Consider the following 21,983-nt stretch of genomic DNA (forward strand, 5'->3'; position numbering starts at 1 on the left):
CCTCCCACTTGTCTCTGACCTACCCCTCCCAACCCCGGCCCACAAGCCTCATTCCTGATGGAGGGCTTATGCACAAGATGTTGATTTTCCTGCTCCTCTGATGCTGCCTGACCTGCTGTGCTTTTCCAGCACCACATTCTCGACTCTGATCTCCAGCATCTGCAGTCCTCACTTTTTCTATTGCATTTCAGACATCACACAATAATGAAGTGGTGACCCACAGCTTAAACACACCACCAATCATCTCTCTCTTGAAAGAGCAGCCTTATGGTTCTTTGGGACTATAGCAACACTACCTTTATCTTACCTTCAGATATGCTTAATTGGCTATATAATTGCATTTGAGATATCTGGAGGTTGTGAACAGTGCTGTATAAGTCCAAGTCTTTTCTTTTTCAAGTAATATTGACTTGTGTAATAGAAGATAAAAGTTTGATAACTTTAATCAGGAACTAGCTCGTTAAATTGACCCAGTAGAGAGATGTGTGAAAAGTGACAGCCATATCAAGCTCTCTGTAATGTAGTTTCTTGGGAAGATGAAAACTTACTAATATAGCGGTTTCTTACAGATCCATGCTATATGGAGCACTTCTTGAGAAACCAAAATCAAGAAGCATTGAGAAAAAGGGCAAAGGCAGTCAAAGTAAGCTAATTCACTGTTAATGTTCTGAAACGATATCTGCTGTTTTTTGTTAATATGAAATTGTAATATTTGCACTTTGAAATGTCGTTTATTAATAGAGTTGTTACACAGAAACAGCCTGTCAAATCTAAACCCATTATTTGTAGACAAATCTAATCAGTTCCATTTCCTCACTCTATCCCCATGACCTGTACATTTAACTCCTTCCAAGAGCGCTTCCAGTTTCCTTTTGGATACAATGATCATCTTGGTTTGAACCAGCTTTTGTAGACAACAAGCTCCAAGTCATGATCTCACTTGCTTTATGGTAGTATGCTTTGCCACCTGTATCTCTTGCCCAGAATCTTTAATCTATGTCATTTAATCCTAGTGCTGTTGACTCATGGGAGAATGCTTTCCTTGCATGTCTTAGTGAATGTGTCATAACCTTGCATGTTTCTATCAAATTTCTGCTCAAGTTCTTTTAGACAATTGGGATTTAGCTTCTCGTATCTAACCATGTAGCTTAAATCCTTTGTCTCTGAAACCATTCTACCCGTCTGAATGTAAAGTCCAAGGTCTAAAATGAATTGTTATGCATTTTCATGTCATGGAAGAATAGCACTAGGATAATAGCTTAAAATGAAAAAGATAGCTTAACAAAGAAGCAATTGTATAACATTCCTCATCTGAGGAAATTTTGTGAAATTTAATAAATCATTGATTCTTATGCTTGATTTCAAATCACTCTCTGACTTCACCTTCCTGAGTTCTAAAGCCCTCTGAGATCTCTGTGTTTATTTAAATCTGGCCTAATATAAATCTATGATGTATATTGCTCCACAATTGGTGACTGTGTCTTCATCTCCCTGGATGCTAAATTTGAAATTCTCACTCTAGACTATGCCTTCTAAATATCACCATTTCATCCTTATGCTGCTTTCATATGCTGATAACAGGTAGCAGCTGGAAAGGCACTGCATGGGCCTTTTTTATGAAACAAACATTGAGCTTGTGTGGCTATGCAAAAAATGTACAAGTAGCACATCCTGGGAAAAAAACTGTTATGCTCAAAAACAAAATGTTATAGTTAACATTGGATGCGGCAACATTTGCCAAGATTGCTCTAGGGCAGTTGAGTGTTGTCTAGTATTTTTGGGAAGCTTTGATCCTTCAGATCCTTATAGAGGCCACTGAACTACATAGTGGAGGCAAGGGAACAAATTTACAAAGATTTGCTAAATGGAAGAGCACATGGAAGGGAGAAAAGTGCTGAGAAAAGGGCAAAATTAAAACATGAGAGTAAACTTACAAGTGTAAAAGCTTTAATCAGTATTTAAAAAGAGAACGATTAGTAGAGATAAATGTAAATCTGTTATGTCCACTACGGGAGTTTCTATACCAGAATACACAAAAGTGGCAGTGTCCTTCACAGAAGAAGACGCAAGTAACTTCACAGAAATTGTAGGGAACCAAAGGTTGAATTTTGAAGAAGGATTGAATGAAATTTGATAGTGCTTTTTTAAAAATAGTGCTAGAGAAATTAATGGGATTGAAACTGATAAATCACCAAGACCTGATCATCTACATCCCAGAGTACTAAAGGACATGACCATGGAATTGTGGATGAGTTGCTTGTCACCTTTGAAAATTCTATAGATTCTTGAACAGTCCTGGAAAATTGAAAGGTGGCAAATGTAACCTCATTATTTAATAAAGCTGGAGGATGTGGGGTTTAGGGAAAAATAAGGAATTATAGATCAGTTAACCAATTGTGGAGCAATATACATCACTAATAGGGAAAATGTTAGAATCTACTTAAAGGATGTGATAATGAGGCACTTTGAAAATATCAATGGGATTAGAAAAAGTCAAAAGTGATTTATGAAAGGGAAATCATGTTTGACAAGCATTCTGGTCTTTTTAAGGACATAACTAGTAGAATGGATAAGAGAGAACCAGTGGATGTGGGCACGGTGACACAGTGGTTAGCACTGTTGCTTCACAGCGCCAAAGACCCGGGTTTAATTCCCGCCTCAGGCAACTGTCTGTGGGGAGTTTGCAGACATTCTCCCCGTGTCTGCGTGGGTTTCCTCCGGGTGCTCCGGTTTCCTCCCACAGTCCAAAAACATGCAGGTCAGGTGAATTGGCCATGCTAAATTGCCCGTAATGTTAGGTGAAGGGGTAAATGTAGGGCAATGGGTCTGGGTGGATTGCTCTTTGGAGGGTCGTTGTGGACTTGTTGGGCCGGAGGGCCTGTTTCCACACTGTAAGTAATCTAATTAAAACCTTTGAAAAAATATTGAAAGCACAACAAACATAAAATAAAAACAAAGCGCATGTGTTTGGGAGTAATATGACCACATAGATTGAGAATTGGTTAGCAGACAGGAAATAGAAACAGAGTAAGAAGGCACTGGGGTACCAGAAAATTCAGTGCTTAAACCCCAGTTATTCACAATGAAGATCATTGATTTGGATGAGGAAATCAAATATAATACTTTAAAATTTGCTGAAGACACAAAGCTAGGTGGGGTTGTGAGTGGTGAACAGGTTATAAAGCAATTTAAACATGATATAGACAAGTTAAGTGAGTGACCAATTTGTAGCAGGTGCATTTTATAATGTTGCTAAGTATGAAGTTGTCCATTTCAGTGAGAAAAACAGATTAGGGAGTCATTAAGAAGTTATTAAGCAAGTTAGACAATGGAGAACCAGTGGATGTGATCTATTTGGATTTATAGAAGGCCCCTGAAAAGATGCCTCACAAGAGGCTGCTAAATAAGATAAGAGGCCATGGTGTTAGGGGTGAGGGACTGGTGTGGATAGAGGATTGGCTGACTGGCAGGAGGCAGAGCGTGGGGATAAAGGGTTTTTCAGGATGGCATATAATAAATGAAGTTCCGTGGGATCAGTGTGAAGACCTCAAACATTCACATAATACATTAACAATGTAGGGCAGCACAGTGACTCAGTAGTTAGCATTGCTGCCTCATAGTGGCAGGGACCTGTGTTCAATTCCACACTCAGGTGACTGTATGGAGTTTGCCTTTTCTCCCCGTGTTTGCATGGGTTTCCTTGGGATGCTCTGGTTTCTTCTCACAGTCCAAAGATGCACACATTAGGTGGATTAGCCAAGCTAAATTGTCCATCGTGTTCAGGGATGTGCAAGATACGTGGACTAGCCATGGGGAATGCAGGATTAGAGGGATGGGGTGGGTCTGGATGGAATGCTGGTGTTATGGAATAATCACTCAATGCTCTATAAAAAAAATTACCAGCAGACGCAGAAAATCCTTCACGAAATTAAACTTTAATCTTGCAAAATCAAAGTTGTGGGAGCCAGCAAAATGTCTTCCTGACTCCCCATAATCTCTTTGTTCTCCTGCAATTTATACAGGTATTCTTCCCGCGCTTATCTGATAGCATTAGCATACCCAATCATACTGGCTTGCTTTGCCTTTCTAAACTAATCATCATCTGCCACACTGGTTCCCTCCAGCACACTTAACCTATTACATTACAACACCATCATCTTCAGCATTAGCTCATCTCAGACCAACAGGTCTCACACAGAGAAAGAATACAAGGAGGTGAACACCCAAAGGCCAAATCTATCACCAGATCTCCAAAAGCGGGCAATAACAATTTCCAGGGTCCAAACCTCAAAGGATTCTCTCTCCACACCTGGAGTCACAGGCCAAAAACCTGTCCCCCAATAACAGGAACAGGAAAAAAGACCCAAAGACCCCACACAATCTGAACGTGCACGCAACACATGCAAGTCAGGCATCTCCTTTGGGACAAGGCTTCAGCACCACAGCAGACATCAGATTATTGAAGCAAAGCAGCGAACCTGCAGTGGAAGAGGGGACTGGGCCAGAGTCCACTGGAACAGCAGGGATCCGTCGCACAGCAGGACACACTTAAAAAAAGACTTAACAAGAGGAAGAGCACAGCAAAAGACTAAGACAACAACAAGCAATACAAAACCCGCAACAATCCCAAATGCAGCAAACCAAGCCCCTGATCTGCCCAAAACACCATCCAATCAGCCCAAGGCCTGCTGAGTCCACCATGCCACCCGACCAGTCGCATCCAATTACTCACCCATTGCAGAGAGGGCATCAGCAGATTAATCAATAAATTGCTGCTGGTCGTAACAGATATAATTAATCCACCCAGCATTCGTGCAAATCCCAGTGGCAGGGATAAGTGACTCCCAGCCCACGGGCAATGTCACTCCTGGTCCAAAACATATTGGAGACACTCCTTGGCTAACCAATACCAAGGATGTGTATTACTAGACCAGGGACATACTCCCGTTTAGGGCATGATAGGGCAGTGGCATGAGCAAGCGAGATCTGCCAGGTCCACCAATAGGTCCCTTCCTGTTACCAGACACTGGCTCCCTCAGTATTTCCTGTGTGTGGATAGACTCATGTATGATAGTTAGCTGTTGCATGTATTACTTAAGTTCAAGTTCCAGTTGTTCCAAGCTCGGTCCCTCATATGGATCCCTCCACTTGGGCACTGGCATGGGTCTACCGGTAAGCATTTCATGCAGCACCAAGTTAGTTTGCATATGGTAGCTCAGTTAGTGCAGCGCATCAACCCAGTTAAGATTGGAGCTCGCACAAATCTTACTCCGCTTAGCTTTCAAAGTACTGTTAATCCATTCCACCATAACCTGGGACTGGGGATGATACACACAACCAAACCTTTGCTTAATCTGCCAAGTCATTGGCAGACCCATTACCCAAACTGATCTCTGATGGTAGGCCAAACCATGGAATAACTTCAGCCGTTTAAAGCGTTACCACTGTGCCTGCCCCTGAATATTTCAACAGGGTCACTTCTGCCCATCTACTAAACCTGTCAATGACCACCAACAGATAGCCCTTTTTTCTCACTGTCCTTATCATGTCTGCACAGTTGATCACCAAATGCTTAAATGGCCCATCAGATACAGGCATATGTCCTGCAGGGGTTGCTATCCCCTTTCTGACATTACTTTGAGAACAGATATCACATTGCGATAATATATAACCCACTGAACCCTACAAGTAAGGTGACCAAAAGCCATCCATTTCTATTTACCTCAGCACTTCCCCTCTAGCACAGTGATCCAACCCATGTGCTGCCGAGGTGAGAATGGTCAACAAACGGGTGGGTGCCACCAACAAACCTTCTTCTGTGCACCACAGGCCTTCCTGGTTATGCCTACCCTCCCCCCCCCAAACAGCAAAGAAAATTTACAGCCCAGCACAGGCCCTCCGGCCTTGTAAGCCTGAGCCAATCTAAATCCACTGTCTAAACATGCCCATACCCTTCATGCTTTTGTAGACCTCAATCAGGTCCCCCCTCAATCTCCTTTTTTCTAATGAAAACAATCCTAACCTATTCTATATAATCAGCATCTGCCATACCAGGCAACATCCTCATAAACCTTCTCTGCACTCTCTCCAAAGCGTTCACATCCTTTTGGTAAAGTGGCGACCAGAACTGTACACAGTATTCTAAATTCAGTTGAACCAATGTCTTGTACAATTTTAACTTGGCCTGCCAGCTCTTATACTCAATACCCCGTCCAATGAAGGCAAGCATACCAAATGCCTTCTTGACCACTCTATCCACCTGAGCAGCAATCCTCAGTGTACAATGGACCTAAATTCCTCGATCTCTCTGCTCATCAACATTTCCCAAGGCTCTTCCGCTTACAGTATAGTTCACTCTAGAATTGCCGGACTTCCCAAAATGCATCACTTCACATTTGCCTGGATTGAACTCCATCTGCCGCTTCTCTGTCCAACTCTCCAGTCTATCTATATCCTCCTGTATTCTTTGATAGTCCCCTATGCTTTCTACTACTTCATGTCATCTGCAAACTTACTGATCAGACCGACAGTACCCTCTTCCAGATCATTTATGTATATCACAAACAACAGTGGCCCCAGCACTGATCCCTGTGGAATACTACTGGTCACCTTTCTCCATTTCGAGAAACTCCCTTCAACTACTACTGTCACCTGTTGCTCAACCAGTTCTGTATCCACCTAGCTAGAACACCCTGTACACCATGTGACTTCACTTTCTCGATTAGTTTACCATGAGGAACCTTATCAAACACTTTACTAAAGTCCATGTATATGACAACTACAGCCCTTACTTCATCTATCAACTTGGTCACTTCCTTGAATAACTCTATTAAGTTGGTAATGCACAATCTCCCTCGAACAAAACCATGTTGCCTATCACTGATAAGTGCACTCTTTACCAAATATAAATAGATCCTATCCCTCAGTGCCTTCTCCAGCAACTTTCCCACTACTGACATTAGGCTCACTGGTCTGTAGTTACCCGGAATATCTTTACTACCCTTCTTGTACAGGGGGGACAGCGCGAACAACCCTCCAGTCCTTTGGCACCCCATCTGTGATTATGGATGCTACAAAGATATCTGAGAGGGCTCCTTTTAGCCCATTTGATTCTTCATTTAAGATTGGTCCTAATCTCCCGATATTCCTTCAAAGCCTGTTCTGTTCTTCCTTGCCTGGCCTTTACGTGCGCTTCCCTTTTCCTCTTGGCTAGTCATTTGATTTCTCCTGTCATCCACGGTTCACGAACCTTGCCTTTAAAGGTCGCTTCACCTTGTATCACAATGGTGTCGACTATGATTGGCTCCAGATCTAAACAAACCTGGAGCGCAATGACAGCCGAAGCGCGGACACAAGCCAGTCCATCTGCTTCATCTGCTGCCTGATTACCCTTAACCACCAAATCACCACCTTCCTTGTGTGTCTGACACTGTATAATCATCAATGATACTTCATCAATGCGGTTGTCAACTTGACAAGCTGCTGCCAATGTTGTACGGGATCCTCATTGCTCCTCCAGAAGCCCCTTATCACGACAGCTTCACTCTGTAAATGCTGCAGGTTGACAACCTCACAGTGCCACCACTCCCCTAAGACTTTACTCCAAGTCTCGTCAAAAAATCACTGTACAATGCAGCTCAGACTAAGGTTGCTTAGCCAAAGGCAGTAAAGCTTAAGCAGCTGTCCACCATTTTCCCCAAGTTTCCCAAATATAACCATCTATGTCGCCTATCCAATATACATTGGTCTATCTGACTTCCTGCAACTGAGAAGTCGCTCTACGTACACTAAACCCCTCATGTGTACATCCCAATATTAATTCTAACTGCAATAAAGCATCCCTACCTACCGAGAGACTAATAAAGGCAAAACTACTAGTTAACTATCCATTTGTAACCGTACTGAAACTGTAAGCCTACTCAACTGCAGTCTACCCGAGAACACTACGGTCCTAATAAATTTACCCAGCATAGGAAGGTGGGAGGCATACTGAGGTTGGAAGCAAACATATGTAGCTCCAGTATCTATCATCATAGGCATAAACCGTCCTTCTACACTAACCTGTAAAACAGGATTCTGTTCAGCCTCCTGTATATAATCACAGGGTGCTGTCTCTTCCTACTCGGGTTCCCTGGGCACCCTCAGCACACCCTATACGGATTAACAGGCCAATTGGGCCCGTACAGGGATTTTGTGGCAGGACAGCTGGATATCCCTTACTCATAGGTCCACTCTGGGGCCAGGAGGGCCAGGTACGATATGGGCAATTTCTTCTAAAATGGCTTGGTAGATAACACCCCCAACACACTATTCCTGATGTTCTCTGAATCTGACTTCTCTCCATACTGCTTGGCCCCACCATCTCCTCGTCCCTGTCCTTGGAGACCCCAGTTCAGTCTAGGCAGTTGATTAAGTTTGTTTTGCCCTTGGTATGGTACTTGTGGAAAAGCCCCTCCAAAAATGTTTATTACCGGCATGGGGTTTTCAGGCCCTTGCCAGGTGGCGTTAGAGGGTGCTCCATGGACAGGCATATTATTCATCACAGTAGCGCCGATCAGCCCAGTTGTCACTGGCAACATTGTCTTGCTTTTCCCTTGTTCTTTCTTTTTAAGTTCCTGAGCTGCAGCAGTGTCAACTTTCATTGCACCTCCTCCTACTGGTCAGCCAGCTCCTTTATGTCTTTCCAGTATCTTTCAACCGCATGGACTATGTGTTCTCTGAACTCCTGGTGGGCCATGGATATCAGACCCACTACCTCCTCCAACTTAGCTTTGACTTGAGAAGGTTTTGCCTCAGCAATAGCAGTCCGAAACATCGTGGTCAGCAGCTGACTACCTTCCGCAGCCTGTTCTGTTTCAAGCCTCCATCTTTTCAACTGATTGTCCAAATAGGCTGCTTGGTTTTCAGTGTCTCCAAATGGATCCCCTCTCAAAGCTATGGGATCAGTCTTACGTGGGCAACAGTCTAAGGACCTGCCATAGCCTTTGTTTTATTCAATCAAACCCAGCACCATCAATCATCGGATTATCCACCACATTCTTCAGGTGGGCTCAGTCCATTACCGCTCTTAATGTTGAGAGTCCCACCACTGTATTAGCGGTGCCTTCACAGCCAACAACTGTCCTGTGGTTTCATTTTCAAAGGCTCTAATCCACTTTCCTACTCCATCATGTAAACTGGGCAACACATTTCTCAGCCTTTCCAGATCCTGGGTTCCCCAAGGAATGTATAACAGCTGTCTCCCCTCTTTTATAAACAAACGTAGCACCTTCCCCAGTGGGAGCTTCTTTCCCTTATTGAAATTGCTACATTGTGATTCCTCACCAGATTTCAATTCTAACCTAACATGTATTTCAGCATCCTCCCCTGTGTTACTGCCTCGTTACCTGTCCTCCCTCTTGTTTCTTTTTTTAAACACATTCTGTTCTGGATCAGTTGCATCCAAATCTAATTCCCCCATTGTCTCTATTGTCCCCTTATCACAAGACAATGTGTTACATTCTCCTCACCCAAATGGGGGAGAGTTGCCCCAAGCCTTCCAACCCAGGAAATACAGATGTGGACCCCTGCTGGGCCTCCATACTGGAAGCTTCTTTATTCTGCACTAAACATGGAGATGTTCTCATCCCAGCTTTTGTGCAGAGAAACTGCTCATCCTGCTCTCTGGCACCCCCTGGTCGCAACTGGTGCCTGGAAAGTCATTCCCAAACCTTCCCTAAATTCCATACAGCCGTAAAACTTTCCTACTCCTATTCCCTCTTGTTTGATTTACCCTTAGGTCAGTAATTCTTAATTAATCCTTTCATATCAGTGCACATATTTCTATCATAGGTATCCTCTTTTGGCCATTTAATTAATAAATACTTAGTTCTTTTTTCATATTTTCCAGAAATTTTTACACTGGAAATTTCTTGCTCAGTATCTCAATTTCAGTCCCATATCAATCTATCAGTTCCTAAACGTCTTCAATTGCAGCTAATTAATACAAACAACCTATTCTCATTTATTCAGCTTAAACCAATGTAGGAGTGCATCTGCAAATTACTAACAGTTTCTTGAAAAACTCTTAAATTCTGACAGTGCAAAATAAAATCGAAATACCCCCAGATCTCGAGCTCCAGGGAAACAAAACACAAACATTCAACCACCAACAAACAATTATGCATACAAACCAGATCACAATGATTAAACTATAGAGTCTCTCTCTCTCTCTCTCTCTCACACACACACACACACACACACACAGAATCGTTCTGCAAGCTAGAGCTGCTCTTTCTCTCACACAGACAAAGCCTTTCTACAAACCAGAGCTTCTGTCTCTCTCTCTCTCAGAGCCTTGCCTAAACAGATCTTTTGTTGTTTTCCAGAAGTACAGTCTGATTATCATACAGGCCTCTAAAACATTCAACAGTCTAGTAACACTTTAACACAATGACTGTTCTCTACTATTTTGCTTTTAACCATCCACTACCAATCTGCAGGCTTTCTAAACAGGTCTATTAGTGTTTTTAGTAAAACAATTTCCCCTTATTTATTCTGCCTTATCTGTTCAGGCCCTTGTTTCCCGCGAGGTGGTATCTATTGGGTCTTATATTCACCACATGGAATTTTTACTACCACCACATGGACTTTTACTAACCACCACATGGAATTTTATTATCACCATGTGGAATTTTTACTAACCATCACGTGGAATTTTTACTAACCACCATGTGGAATTTTTACAAATCTCTTTATTCTATACTACTCACCCCTCTGCGCAATTTTCCTGAACAATCCTCTGTGTCTCCCCAAACTTTCATCTACCATCCACCTTCTGGTTCTTTGAATCGGAGAGATCCACCAACAGCTTTCTTTGCACTTCTGCATTTCCAGGACCTCCCTTACTTGATAGGTTATAGTCCGAATTAACAGCAAAATGTTTATCGTTGTTGTGGGTGGCCAGCCCTTCTCTGCTTCAGGGAAGTTCTTGGTTCAGCTGAAAAGTGCCTTGAAGCTGCATCTTCTTTTCAGAGGGAATGGTCTCTTTCCGATCCCATCCTTGTCGCCAAATTTGTTGTGGAAGAATCACTCAATGCTCTATAAAAAAATTACCAGGAGACGCAGTAAATCCTTCATGAAATTAAACCTTATCCTTGAAAAATCAAAGCTGTGGGAGCCCGCAAAATATCTTCCCCAATCTCTTTGTTCTCCTGCAATTTATACAGGTATTCTTCCCGTGCTTATCAGATTGCATTAGCATACCCAAACATACTGGCTTGCTTTGCCTTTTTAAACTGATCATCGTCTGGCACACTAGTTCCCTCCATCACATTTGACCTATCATATTACAACACCATCACCTTCAGCATTAGCTCATCTCCCAGTCATTTAACTAACCTGTCACAATGCCCTACCATTATCTGTTCCTGGAGCCCTGTAACATGATCCTGGGCATGCATTGCAACACTAAGTTAACCACATAACTGTCAGAATAACTTCCATACTGTTTGGAGGGTCAGTGCAGTTTCCATGGGCCAAATGGCCCACTTCCACACTGCAGGGATTCTATGACTCTTAACAATATGGACAAAGGAACTGACGACATTGAAGATGACACTTAAGATAAATGGAGAGACAGGTAGTGTTGAGGAAGTGGGGAGGTTGCAGAGGACTTGGACGGATTCGGAGAGTGGGCAATGCATTAATTTCAAGAGGGCTAGAATACAGAAGTACTACAGAGGCTATATAAGGGTCTGGTTAGACTGTATTTGGAATATTGTGAGCAGTTATGGGCCCCATATTGAAGGAAGGATTTACTGGCATTGGAGGAATTCCAGAGGAGGATTACAAGAATGATTCCAGGGATGAAGGGCTTGTGATACAAGAAGTGGTTGAGGACTCTGGAGTTTAGAAGGATGAGAGAGGATTCCCATCGAAACTTACAGAAGACTGAGAGGCCTGGATTGAGTGAGGTGGAGAAGGGGTTTCCATTAGTAGCAGAGACTAGGACCTGAGGGCATAGCCTCAGAATGAAGAGATAACCCATTAGAACTGAGATGAGGAGGAATTTCTTCAGCTGGAGGGTGATTAATCTGTAGAATTTATTACCATAGAAAGCTGTCGAGGCCAAATTGTAGAATGTATTTAAGACAAAGATAGATATGTTCCTGAATATTAAGGGAATCAAGGATTATGGAGAGAAAGCAGGAGAATAGGGTGAGAAACACATCAGCCATGATTGAAGAAAGACGTATATGCCAGGTATAGACAGGATAGATCGAGTGAATCCCTGGAAGAGTATAAAGGCAGTAGAAGTATATTTAGGAGGGAAGTCAGGAGGGCAAAAAGGGACATGAGATAGCTTTGGCAAGTAAGGTTAAGGAGAATCCAAAGAGACACTACAAATACATTAAGGACAAAAGGGTAATTAGGGAGACAATAGGGCTCCTCAAAGATCAGCAAGGTGGCCCGATTTGTAGAACTGCAGGTGTTAGGGAGATACTAAACAAGTATTTTGCATCAGTGCTTACTGTGGAGAAGAAGATGGAAGATATAGAATGTGGGGAAATAGATGGTGACATCTTGAAAAATGTCCATATTTGACAGAGACAGTGGTGCTGGATGTCTTAAAACACACAAAGGTGGATAAATCCCAAGGAACTGATCAGTATACCCTAGAACTTTGTGGGAAGCTAGGGAAGTGATTGCTGGGCCCCTTGCTGAGATATTTGTATCAGTGATCGTCACAGGTGAGGTGCCGGAAGACGGAGGTTGTCTAACGTAGTACCACTATTTAAGAAAGGTGCTAAGGAAAAGCCAGTGAACTATGGACTGGTGAGCCTGACATCAGTAGTGGGCAAGTTTTTGGAGGGAATCCTGAGGGGCAGTATTTACATGTATTTGGAAAGGTAAGAATTGATTAGGGATAGTCAGCATGGCTTTGTGCATGGAAAATCATATCTCACTAACTTGATTAAGTATTTTGAAGAAGTAACAAAGAGGATTGATGAGGGCAGCATGGTGGACATGATCCATATGGACTTCAGTAAGGCGTTCAACAAGGTTCCTCATAGTAGACTGGTTAGCAAAGTTAGGTCTCATGGAATACAGGGAGAACAAGCCATTTGGATACAAAAATGGCTCAATGGTAGAAGACATAGGATGGTGGTGAATGATTGCTTTTCAGATTGGAGACCTGTGACTAGTGATGTGCCACAAGGATCAGTGCTGGGTCCACTGCTTTTTGTCATTAATATAAACTATTTGGCTTTAAACATTGGAGGTATACTAAGTTTGCAGATGACACCAAAATTGGAGGTGCAGTGGACAGCGAAGAGGGTTACCTCTGAGTACAATGGGATCTTGATCAGATGGGCCAATATGCTGAGGAGTGGCAGATGGAGGTTAATTTAGATAAATGTGAGGTGCTGCATTTTGGAAAAGCAAATCAGAGCAGGACTTATACACTTAATGGTAACATCCTAGGGACTGTTGCTGAACAAAGAGACCTTGGGGTTCAGGTTCATAGTTCCTTGAAAGTGGAGTCACAAGTAGATAGTATAATGAAGAAGGTGTTTGGTCAAAGAATTGAGTATAGGAATTAGGAGGTCACGTTGCGGCTGTGTAGAACATTGACTAGACCATTGTTGGAATATTGTGTACAATTCTGGTCTCCTTCCTATCGGAAAGATGGTGTGAGCTTGAAAGGGTTCAGAAATTATTTACGAGGTTATTTCCAGGGTTAGAGGGTTTGACCTGTAGGGAGAGGCTGAATAGGCTGGGGCTGTTTTCCCTGGAGTGTCAGAGGCTGAGGAGTGACCTTATAGAGGTTTATAAAATCATGAGGGGCATGGATTGGATAAATAGGCAAGGTTTTTTCCGTGTGGTGGGCGAGTCCAGAACTAGAGGGCATTGGTTTAGAGTGAGAGGGGCAAGATTATGTAAGGGAGCTAAAGGGGTAACTTTTTCATGCATGGAATGAGCTGCCAGAGGAAATGGTGGAGGCTGGTACATTAACAACATTTATAAGGCATCAGGATGGTTATGTGACTAGGAAGGATTTAGAGATATATAGGCCAAATGCTGGCAAATGGAACTAGATTAATTTAGGATATCTGGTCGACATGGATGAGTTGTACCAAAGGGTCTGTTTCCATGCTCTACATCCCTATGACTCTGAGTGGTGGACCCAGACCCGATGGACCAAATAGCCTCATTTGCTCACAAACCTTATCATTTAAATTGAGATTGGGAAAAATTGATGTACAAACAAACATGTTCCTGTACACTACTTACTGAAACCAAGCATGCAGATGCAGAAAGCCGTTAGGGAGGCAAATTATATATTGGCCTTAGTTGCAAAAGGTATTGAGCACAAGACTAAGAATGTCTTACTGCAGTTGTGCGTTGCCTTGGTGAGCCCACATGTGGCATGTTTTGTGCAGTTTTGGCCTCCTTATGTAAGAAAGAATATGTTTGCCACAGAGGTACTGTACGAGAAGAGAAAAAAAAATCAATCTGGCCTATATACATTGGAATTGAGAGAAATGAGAGGAAATCTCATTGAAATGAGTGAAATTTTGACTAAGGTAGACAGACTGAATGCATGGATGATGTTTCTTGTCAGAAAGATATAGTGTGGATTTCAATGTATAATCAGACTGAAAAAATCAAATGGGCAAGAGTAGTCTTAAAGAAAGGTTCATAGATTTTCAGAACAGCGCTTCTGGAGTTAACCAAAGAGCAGGCTATTACTAGACCTGGTATTGTGCAATGAGATGGGATTAATTAATAACCTGATAGTGACACTGCCCCTAGATTGCTGCGATTATAATATGATTGAAGTTTACATTCAGGCTGAGGGTAGGAGTAAGTGTCCAAGACTAGCATTTTAAACCACTTACTCTAATTAATTAGGCATAAAAATAGATATAGCTAAAATGAACTTTCACAGTTGATTAAAGAATAGGTCAATAGAAATGCAGTTGCAAACATCTATAGGAATATTTGAGAATACACAGCATGGATACATGCAAGCAGGATTAGGCAATTCCCCTCCTCAAGCCTGCTGCACCATTTGATGCAATCGTGGCTGATCTCATCTCGGCCTTACCTCCAGCTTCCTGCCTGCTCTCCATAACCCTTCAGTCCATTACCAATTAAAAATCTGTCTACCTCTTCCTTAACTTACAAGGAAGGACCTAAAAAAAAACTATGGTTATGTGAACACTTAAAGATTGTAGCAAACTTTAAGAAAAAACATTGAATTGCACAATTGGGTGGCAAGTCACAACATTGGACAGAATATAAAAAGAGGCAAAGGATGACTGAACAATAAGGAGGGAAAAATTAAAAGTATGAGAGCAAGCTGGTTAACCCATTCCAGAAATGGCTATAAATCAGGAAATAAGAGGGTAGGAGGAATTTGAGAAAATTACAATCACCAGGGAATGGGACTGAGCAAATTTGTTGGAGCTGTAGTCGGACAATCCTGGGGTCCTGATGGACTTTATCTCAAGGTCTTAAAAGAATTGGCTCATGGGCTATTTGATGTATTGATTCAATTTTTGCAACATTTCCTAAATTTGGGAAGGTAATCCATTAATTCGAAGGTAGTGACTGTAACTCTTTCATTCAAAAATTGAGAGAGACATAATGCAGCAAATTATAGGTCAGTTAGTTTAATGTATGGTTTACAAAAACAATTAGAAGCTGTTGTTAAAGAAGGAGGGCACCTTGAAAAAATTGAGATGATTAGGCAGAACCACATGGTTTTGTTAAAGGGAACTTACATTTAACCAATTTATTGGAGTTCTTTGAAGTAGCTTATTGTAAATAGAAACCAATGGATGGACTGCACTTGGGTTTCCAGAAGACATTTGGCACATTAATAAATTGATGCATCAAAAATTATTGCAGAAAATAAAATCCATAATGTAAAGGGTAACACAGTGGCATTGATAGGACATTGGCTACCTAATAGGAGTGGGCACAGGTACCTTTTTTTTGGTTGGCACGATGTAATGAGTGATATGCCACAGGCATTGGTGCTGGGGCCTCAGCATTTAACCTAATATGTAAATAATTTGGATGAAGGAATTGAAGGTACAGCCGGTAAATTTGTTTATAACACAGATAATTGGCAGTTGAGTTATTGAGAGAACACAAGGAGACGGAAAAGGGATTGTGGACAAAGATCTGGCAAATGGAATATGGTATACAAAGATGTGAAATTGTCTATTTTGGCAAGAAAAATGAAAAAGAAGGATATTATTTTAAATAGCGAAAGATTGCAGAGGCTGAGAGCAAAAGGCTTGTGTAGAAGTACAGTAAGAATTTTTAAAAAGCCAATAGAATATTATTTATTGTGAGGGATATTGAATACAAAGGGAGAGCAAATATGTGTCAGTTATTCAAGGAACTGATGAGACCACCTCTGGGGTACTGTGTACAGTATTGGTCTCCTTATTTAAGGCAGGATATAAATGTATTGCAAACTGTTCAGAGAAGATTTGACAGACTAATGGAATGGTGGATTGCGTAATGAGGAAAGATTGGATAGGATAGGTTAGTATCCACTGAGTTTGTAAGTGTAAAACGTGACTTGATTGAAACATATAAAATCTTGAAGGGGTTTGATAGGATGCATACGAAAGGATGCTTCATCTTGTGGAACAACCTAGACTAGGGTGTCACCATTTTTAAAAAAAGGAGATTGTTCATTTAAAACAAAAATGAGAAGATGTTTCTCTCAGAGAGTTGTGAGTCTTTGGAACTCTGACCATGAGAACCTTTTTCCACGTATGAAGTCAGCTATTACGAGGGGGCATTGCTTTAAATTAAGGGGTGGTAGGTATAGGACAGATGTTAGGGGTAGATTCTTTACTCAGCGAGTCGTGAGTTCATGGAATGCCCTGCCAGTAGCAGTGGTGGACTCTCCCTCTTTATGGGCATTTAAACGGGCATTGGATAGGCATATGGAGGATAGTGGGCTAGTGTAGGTTAGGTGGGCTTGGATCGGCGCAACATCGAGGGCCAAAGGGCCTGTACTGCGCTGTATTTTTCTATGTTCTATGTTCCTCAAAAGGTAGTGGATGCAGTGTTTGAATATTATTAACAAAGATAGTTAGATTCTTGTTAAGCTAGTGAATGGTGCAAGATTCTTGGGAAAGGCAGGAATGTGGAGCTGAGGTTCAGTCACAGTCTCATCAAATGCGGGAGGAGGTTCGAGGGTCCAAGTGGCCTATTCTTGCTCCTAATGTGTTTGTATTTTTTTTTATTCTTTACAAGGTTTTATTACATAAATCTAGACAGGATTTGAAATTAAAATAAAATGAAAGAGCGAGATTATCATATTTATTTATTTTTTAATTTATTGGATAAATAATTACCTTGGTATAATGCTGATTGAGTTTTTGTTTTGTCACCAATATTTTAGCATAACTTTGTTTATCTTGTCTTTGATTATTGTCAAGTTTAACTGAACTAATGTTTATTTCATTGATTCAGATCCAAGTCCAACACAAGCTAAAATTGTTCGTAGTTTTGTAAATCATGAATTATTTTCAAACATATTGGCCAGAGTCTCCAGTTATAAGCAGAAGCTTGCACAGTACTTTGTAAAACTCGAATACCAGCGTAATTACAAGATGCAAAAGCAGGACGAATTTCAACATTTTGAAAAAAACATGAATCTAGATGTTGTGAGTTAATTTGGCTTGCCAATTATTATTTTTTATACACTTTGTCACTCAGACAGAGGTTAATATTTCTATAGAAACAACTGTTTATTTGCTTTATGTATATGTTTTTTCTGTTGCAAATCTACCAAATTACATTATGATACTGTATAACACAGATATCATGATTTTATTTAATAAATATTTGTATGCAAATCTTTCTTAACACTAACATTGCACTTTGACATTTTGCGAGCAACTTGCAGTGTCATTTTGGAACAATAAATAACCTATACTTATATCCCAGATCTAATATGTTATTGCAAATTGGAAAAAAAAATCTTCATTTTAGGCAAAAGAAACATATCTGTCTCACCAGAAACCATGTTCAGGTCCTTTTGGATGACTATGGTTTGCAGACCTCAGCAAACCATTATAGGATACATGCTCTGGGACTTCTAATATAGTGACCCTTAATGTTACAAGACAACTATTTTGTCCCCTCAGACCAGGTTATTCTCTCTACTATTTCTTAGAGAAACATATATTTCAGTATAGCCCTTCTCAACTGATGTTTTGCTATTTTCGAAAGATTATTTTTCATGGGTGAAAGGGGTACTCTTTGTCATTCACAATTTAGTTGAACATCTTTTTTTGTACAGATCAAGTACAGCATATTTCCAGGGTTAATTATCTTCTAATACATTTGGCAATGGTAAAGAGGAGCTTTTGCATGTAGTCACAGACAATCTGGTCATGTTCCAAGTGGTATCCCTTTCTGTTAAGATATTTGAGGGAGGCAATTATTGTACCCTGCACTTGTAGGAACTTGAATCCGTATGGCCTGCTGACTGTGTTTTCATGCAAACTGAATGAATTTTGAAGTAATTAGCACAACTGTCCAAAAATTGAAAGGAGACCATTCAGCTATATCATCTCTGCTTGTTCCCCAGCTTTGCTTAGAACCATTCAAATTAGTCTTATTCACGTACATGTCCATTGCCCTTTTTAAAATTACTGTGTAATCTGGTTCTACTGCAATTTCAATTGCTTCTCAAGTTCACTCTGATTTATTTGCTAATTATTTTAAAACTATAATTTCTGGTTGCTAGAGGAAATAGCTTGATCCAACTTGCTCTATTAAATGACTCCACATAGTTTTGAATTAGATCACTAATTGATTTCCTCAGCTACAAGGAGAACCACCTCAGCATCTCCGATCTATCCACATAACAGAAATTCCATCTTCCTAATATTGTCCCAGTAAGCCTTTCCACATGCTCATCAAGACGTTAACATCATAAGTATGTAAGTTAGCTCGCTGAGCTGGAAGGTTTGTTTTCTGACATTTCATCACCATACTAGGTAACATCATCACTAAGAGTGTCCGGTGAAGTGCTGATGGTATGTTCCATCTCTCTACTTATAGGTCTTGGTTTCTTAAGGTTGATGATGTAATTTTTGGTTCTTTTGACAACACACGCATCCTAGGACAGGTGAAACAAAGACACGCACAAGAATTCTTAGAGGCATGGCATTCAAACCAGAACTCTATCAGTAAACACATCAATTTAGATCCTACCTACCTACCCTTGGAAAAAAAACCGGAAATGACATCACTCACCTTCTACAAATCTTCTCAAAAATTACTAACTTTAATGTCATGCCTAAGATGTGGTGGCCTGATTTTTACACAATACAGCAGCTAAAGCATAATTAGTGATCACTACATTCACAACTACTGTTTGCCCCCTATCGTATCTCCAATTTCATACCCAAGGTACCATTGTCCCTTTCATATCAGTCATTCTATTTCTCCAATAAGTCTGTTTTGTATACATTATCAAACATCTTTTGAAATGTCATATACAAAAAATGTACTGCACTGTCTTCATCAACTTCCACAGTAATTTCATGAAATAATTAATTCACATTAATCAGATGGATTTGCCTGTCCGAAATCCATGTTGGTTATTTCTTATTTACTCACAATTCTCCAAACGAGAATTTGTTTTGTCCTTGAATATGTCTCCATCAGACAATAAACATCTCCAATAAGAGGGAATCTAGCAAGCTTTTTATCTGTGTATAGGTGATGGCCATCACTGACTAGACCAGCACTTAATTCCTATCCCAGTTTGGTCCCAGGTCAGGATGGTGTGTGGATGGGAGGGGAATATTATTTAATGTTAATGTCCTCCTGCATCTACTGCCCTTGTCCTTCTGCGTGGTAGAGGCTGTGGGTTTGGATGTTCTGTTTAAGGAGCAGATGCTGTGGTAACATGGTGAAGGCAGTGAAAGTCAAAGGTGTTGAATGTGATGCTATTGAAGTTGATGGCTTTTTCCTGAAAGGTGTCAAGCATCTTAAGTATTCCGAGTGTTAAGGTCTGTATCCATCCAGGCAAATAAAGAATATTCCATCATATTTTTTACTTATACTGTGTACATGGTGAACATGCACCTGGGATAGAGTGAGTGAGTTACTTGCCTGAGAATTCCTTCATCTCTGACACACTCATGTATCGTGCGGGCTGCACGATGGCACTGTGGTTAGCACTACTGCCTCACAGCACCAGAGACCTGGGTTCAATTCCCGCCTCAGGCGACTGACTGTGTGGAGTTTGCACGTTCTCCCCGTGTCTGCGTGGGTTTCCTCCGGTTGCTCCGGTTTCCTCCCACAGTCCAAAGATGTGCAGGTAAGGTGAACTGGCCATGCTAAATTGCCCGTAGTGTTAGGTAAGGGGTAAATGTAGGGGTAGGGGTATGGGTGGGTTGTGCTTCGGCGGGTCGGTGTGAACTTGTTGGGCCGAAGGGCCTGTTTTCACACTGTAATGTAGTCTAATCTATGTGACTTGTCTAGTTCAGTTCCTGGTCAGTGGCAACCCCAGGAAATTGATAATGAGGGATGGTATTCTGTTGAAGGGGGAGATAGTTTTATTTTCTTGTTAGAGACAGTCAATGCCTGAACGAGTATGTGGCACAAATGTTACTTGCCACTATCAGCACAAGTCTGGATGTTGTTTTGGTTTTGCTGCATATGGGCATAGTCTGCTACATTTCTCCAGAGTCAAAACTGATACTGAACATTGTTCAAACATCAACAAATATTCCCAATTTTGATCTCATGGTGGAAGGATAGTCATTGATAAAGCAATTGAAGCTAGTTGGTCATAGGACACTACCCTAAGGACATCCTGCTGTGATGCCCCAGGATTGAGATAATTGGCCTCCAAGAACCACAACCACTTTCATCTATACTGGAGATAACTCCAGCCAAGGGACAGATTTCCCTTGATTCCCATTGACCCCACTTTTGCTACAGCTCCTTGATGCTATATTTTGCCAAATGCTGCTTTGATATCAAAGGCATGTACTCTCGCCTCATTCTCTCCTTGATGCTCAACAATGTTTCCCATCACTAGTCAAAGTCGAGCACCATTCAGAGTCATGGAACCCATGCAGAAGTTTAAACATTCAGTTTCACCACACTAACACACAGTGATAGCAAAATGTACATCTGCGAGATGTAACCTGTTCCTCAGCAGGTCCATTACCCTTTGACTGTTAAGGGACCTGTAACATTAGCATCACACCTGCGATCAGGCATTGATTAGCCTTAAATATGACTTTCCAAACAGACAACCTCAATAACTTTGAAGAATAAGGCCCACAGGTACATGAGAACATCATCACCAATAGGTTTCCCTTCAAGTACATATAATGCTGGCTTGGAACTATATTGTGATTCCTTCACTAAACACACCTATTTGATGTGAACTGCAGTTGTCCATAGGCGCAGTTCACACAATCAAACCTAGCACTAAGGAAGATAGTAGTGGTTGCTAAAGGTCAGTCATCTCAACTCCAGGACACCCCTGTAGGGGTTCCTCAGGGAAATGTTCAACCACCTTCAACTATCTCATCAATGACCTTGCTTCCATCATAAGGTCAGAAGTGGGGAATGTTCCCTGATGATTGCGCAACGTTCAGCACAATTTGCGACTCCTCAGACATTCTGGATTCTGAATTCTGGAAAGGGTGAAAATAGATAAGTCCCCTGGGCCTGGGCCTGATGGCATTTATCCCAGGATTCTCTGGGAAGCAAGGGAGGAGATTGCAGAGCCATTGGCCTTGATTTTTATGTCCTTGTTGTCTACAGGAATAGTGCCAGAAAACTGGAGGATAGCAAATGTGGTTCCCTTGTTCAAGAAGGGGAGTAGGGATAATCCTAGTAACTATAGGCCGTTGAGTCTCACTTCTGTTGTGGGCAAAATCTTAGAGAGAATTGTAAGGGATAGGATTTATGAACATCTGGATAGAAAT

General features: G+C 41.4%; 1 protein-coding gene across 1 annotated transcript in view; it reads left to right on the forward strand.

The window, feature by feature from the left end:
* The window catches only part of LOC122561114 (cilia- and flagella-associated protein 46), a 234,213-nt gene that overhangs the window by 176,338 nt on the left and 35,892 nt on the right, over positions 1–21,983 (forward strand). The window contains exons 46-47 of the mRNA XM_043712553.1: positions 570–643; positions 17,491–17,684. Coding sequence (XP_043568488.1) covers positions 570–643; positions 17,491–17,684 — 268 coding nt within the window. The remainder of the gene's footprint in view (positions 1–569; positions 644–17,490; positions 17,685–21,983) is intronic.

Source organism: Chiloscyllium plagiosum, chromosome 22 (genome assembly GCF_004010195.1).
Source record: "Chiloscyllium plagiosum isolate BGI_BamShark_2017 chromosome 22, ASM401019v2, whole genome shotgun sequence".
NCBI classification, from domain to species: Eukaryota; Metazoa; Chordata; class Chondrichthyes; order Orectolobiformes; family Hemiscylliidae; genus Chiloscyllium; species Chiloscyllium plagiosum.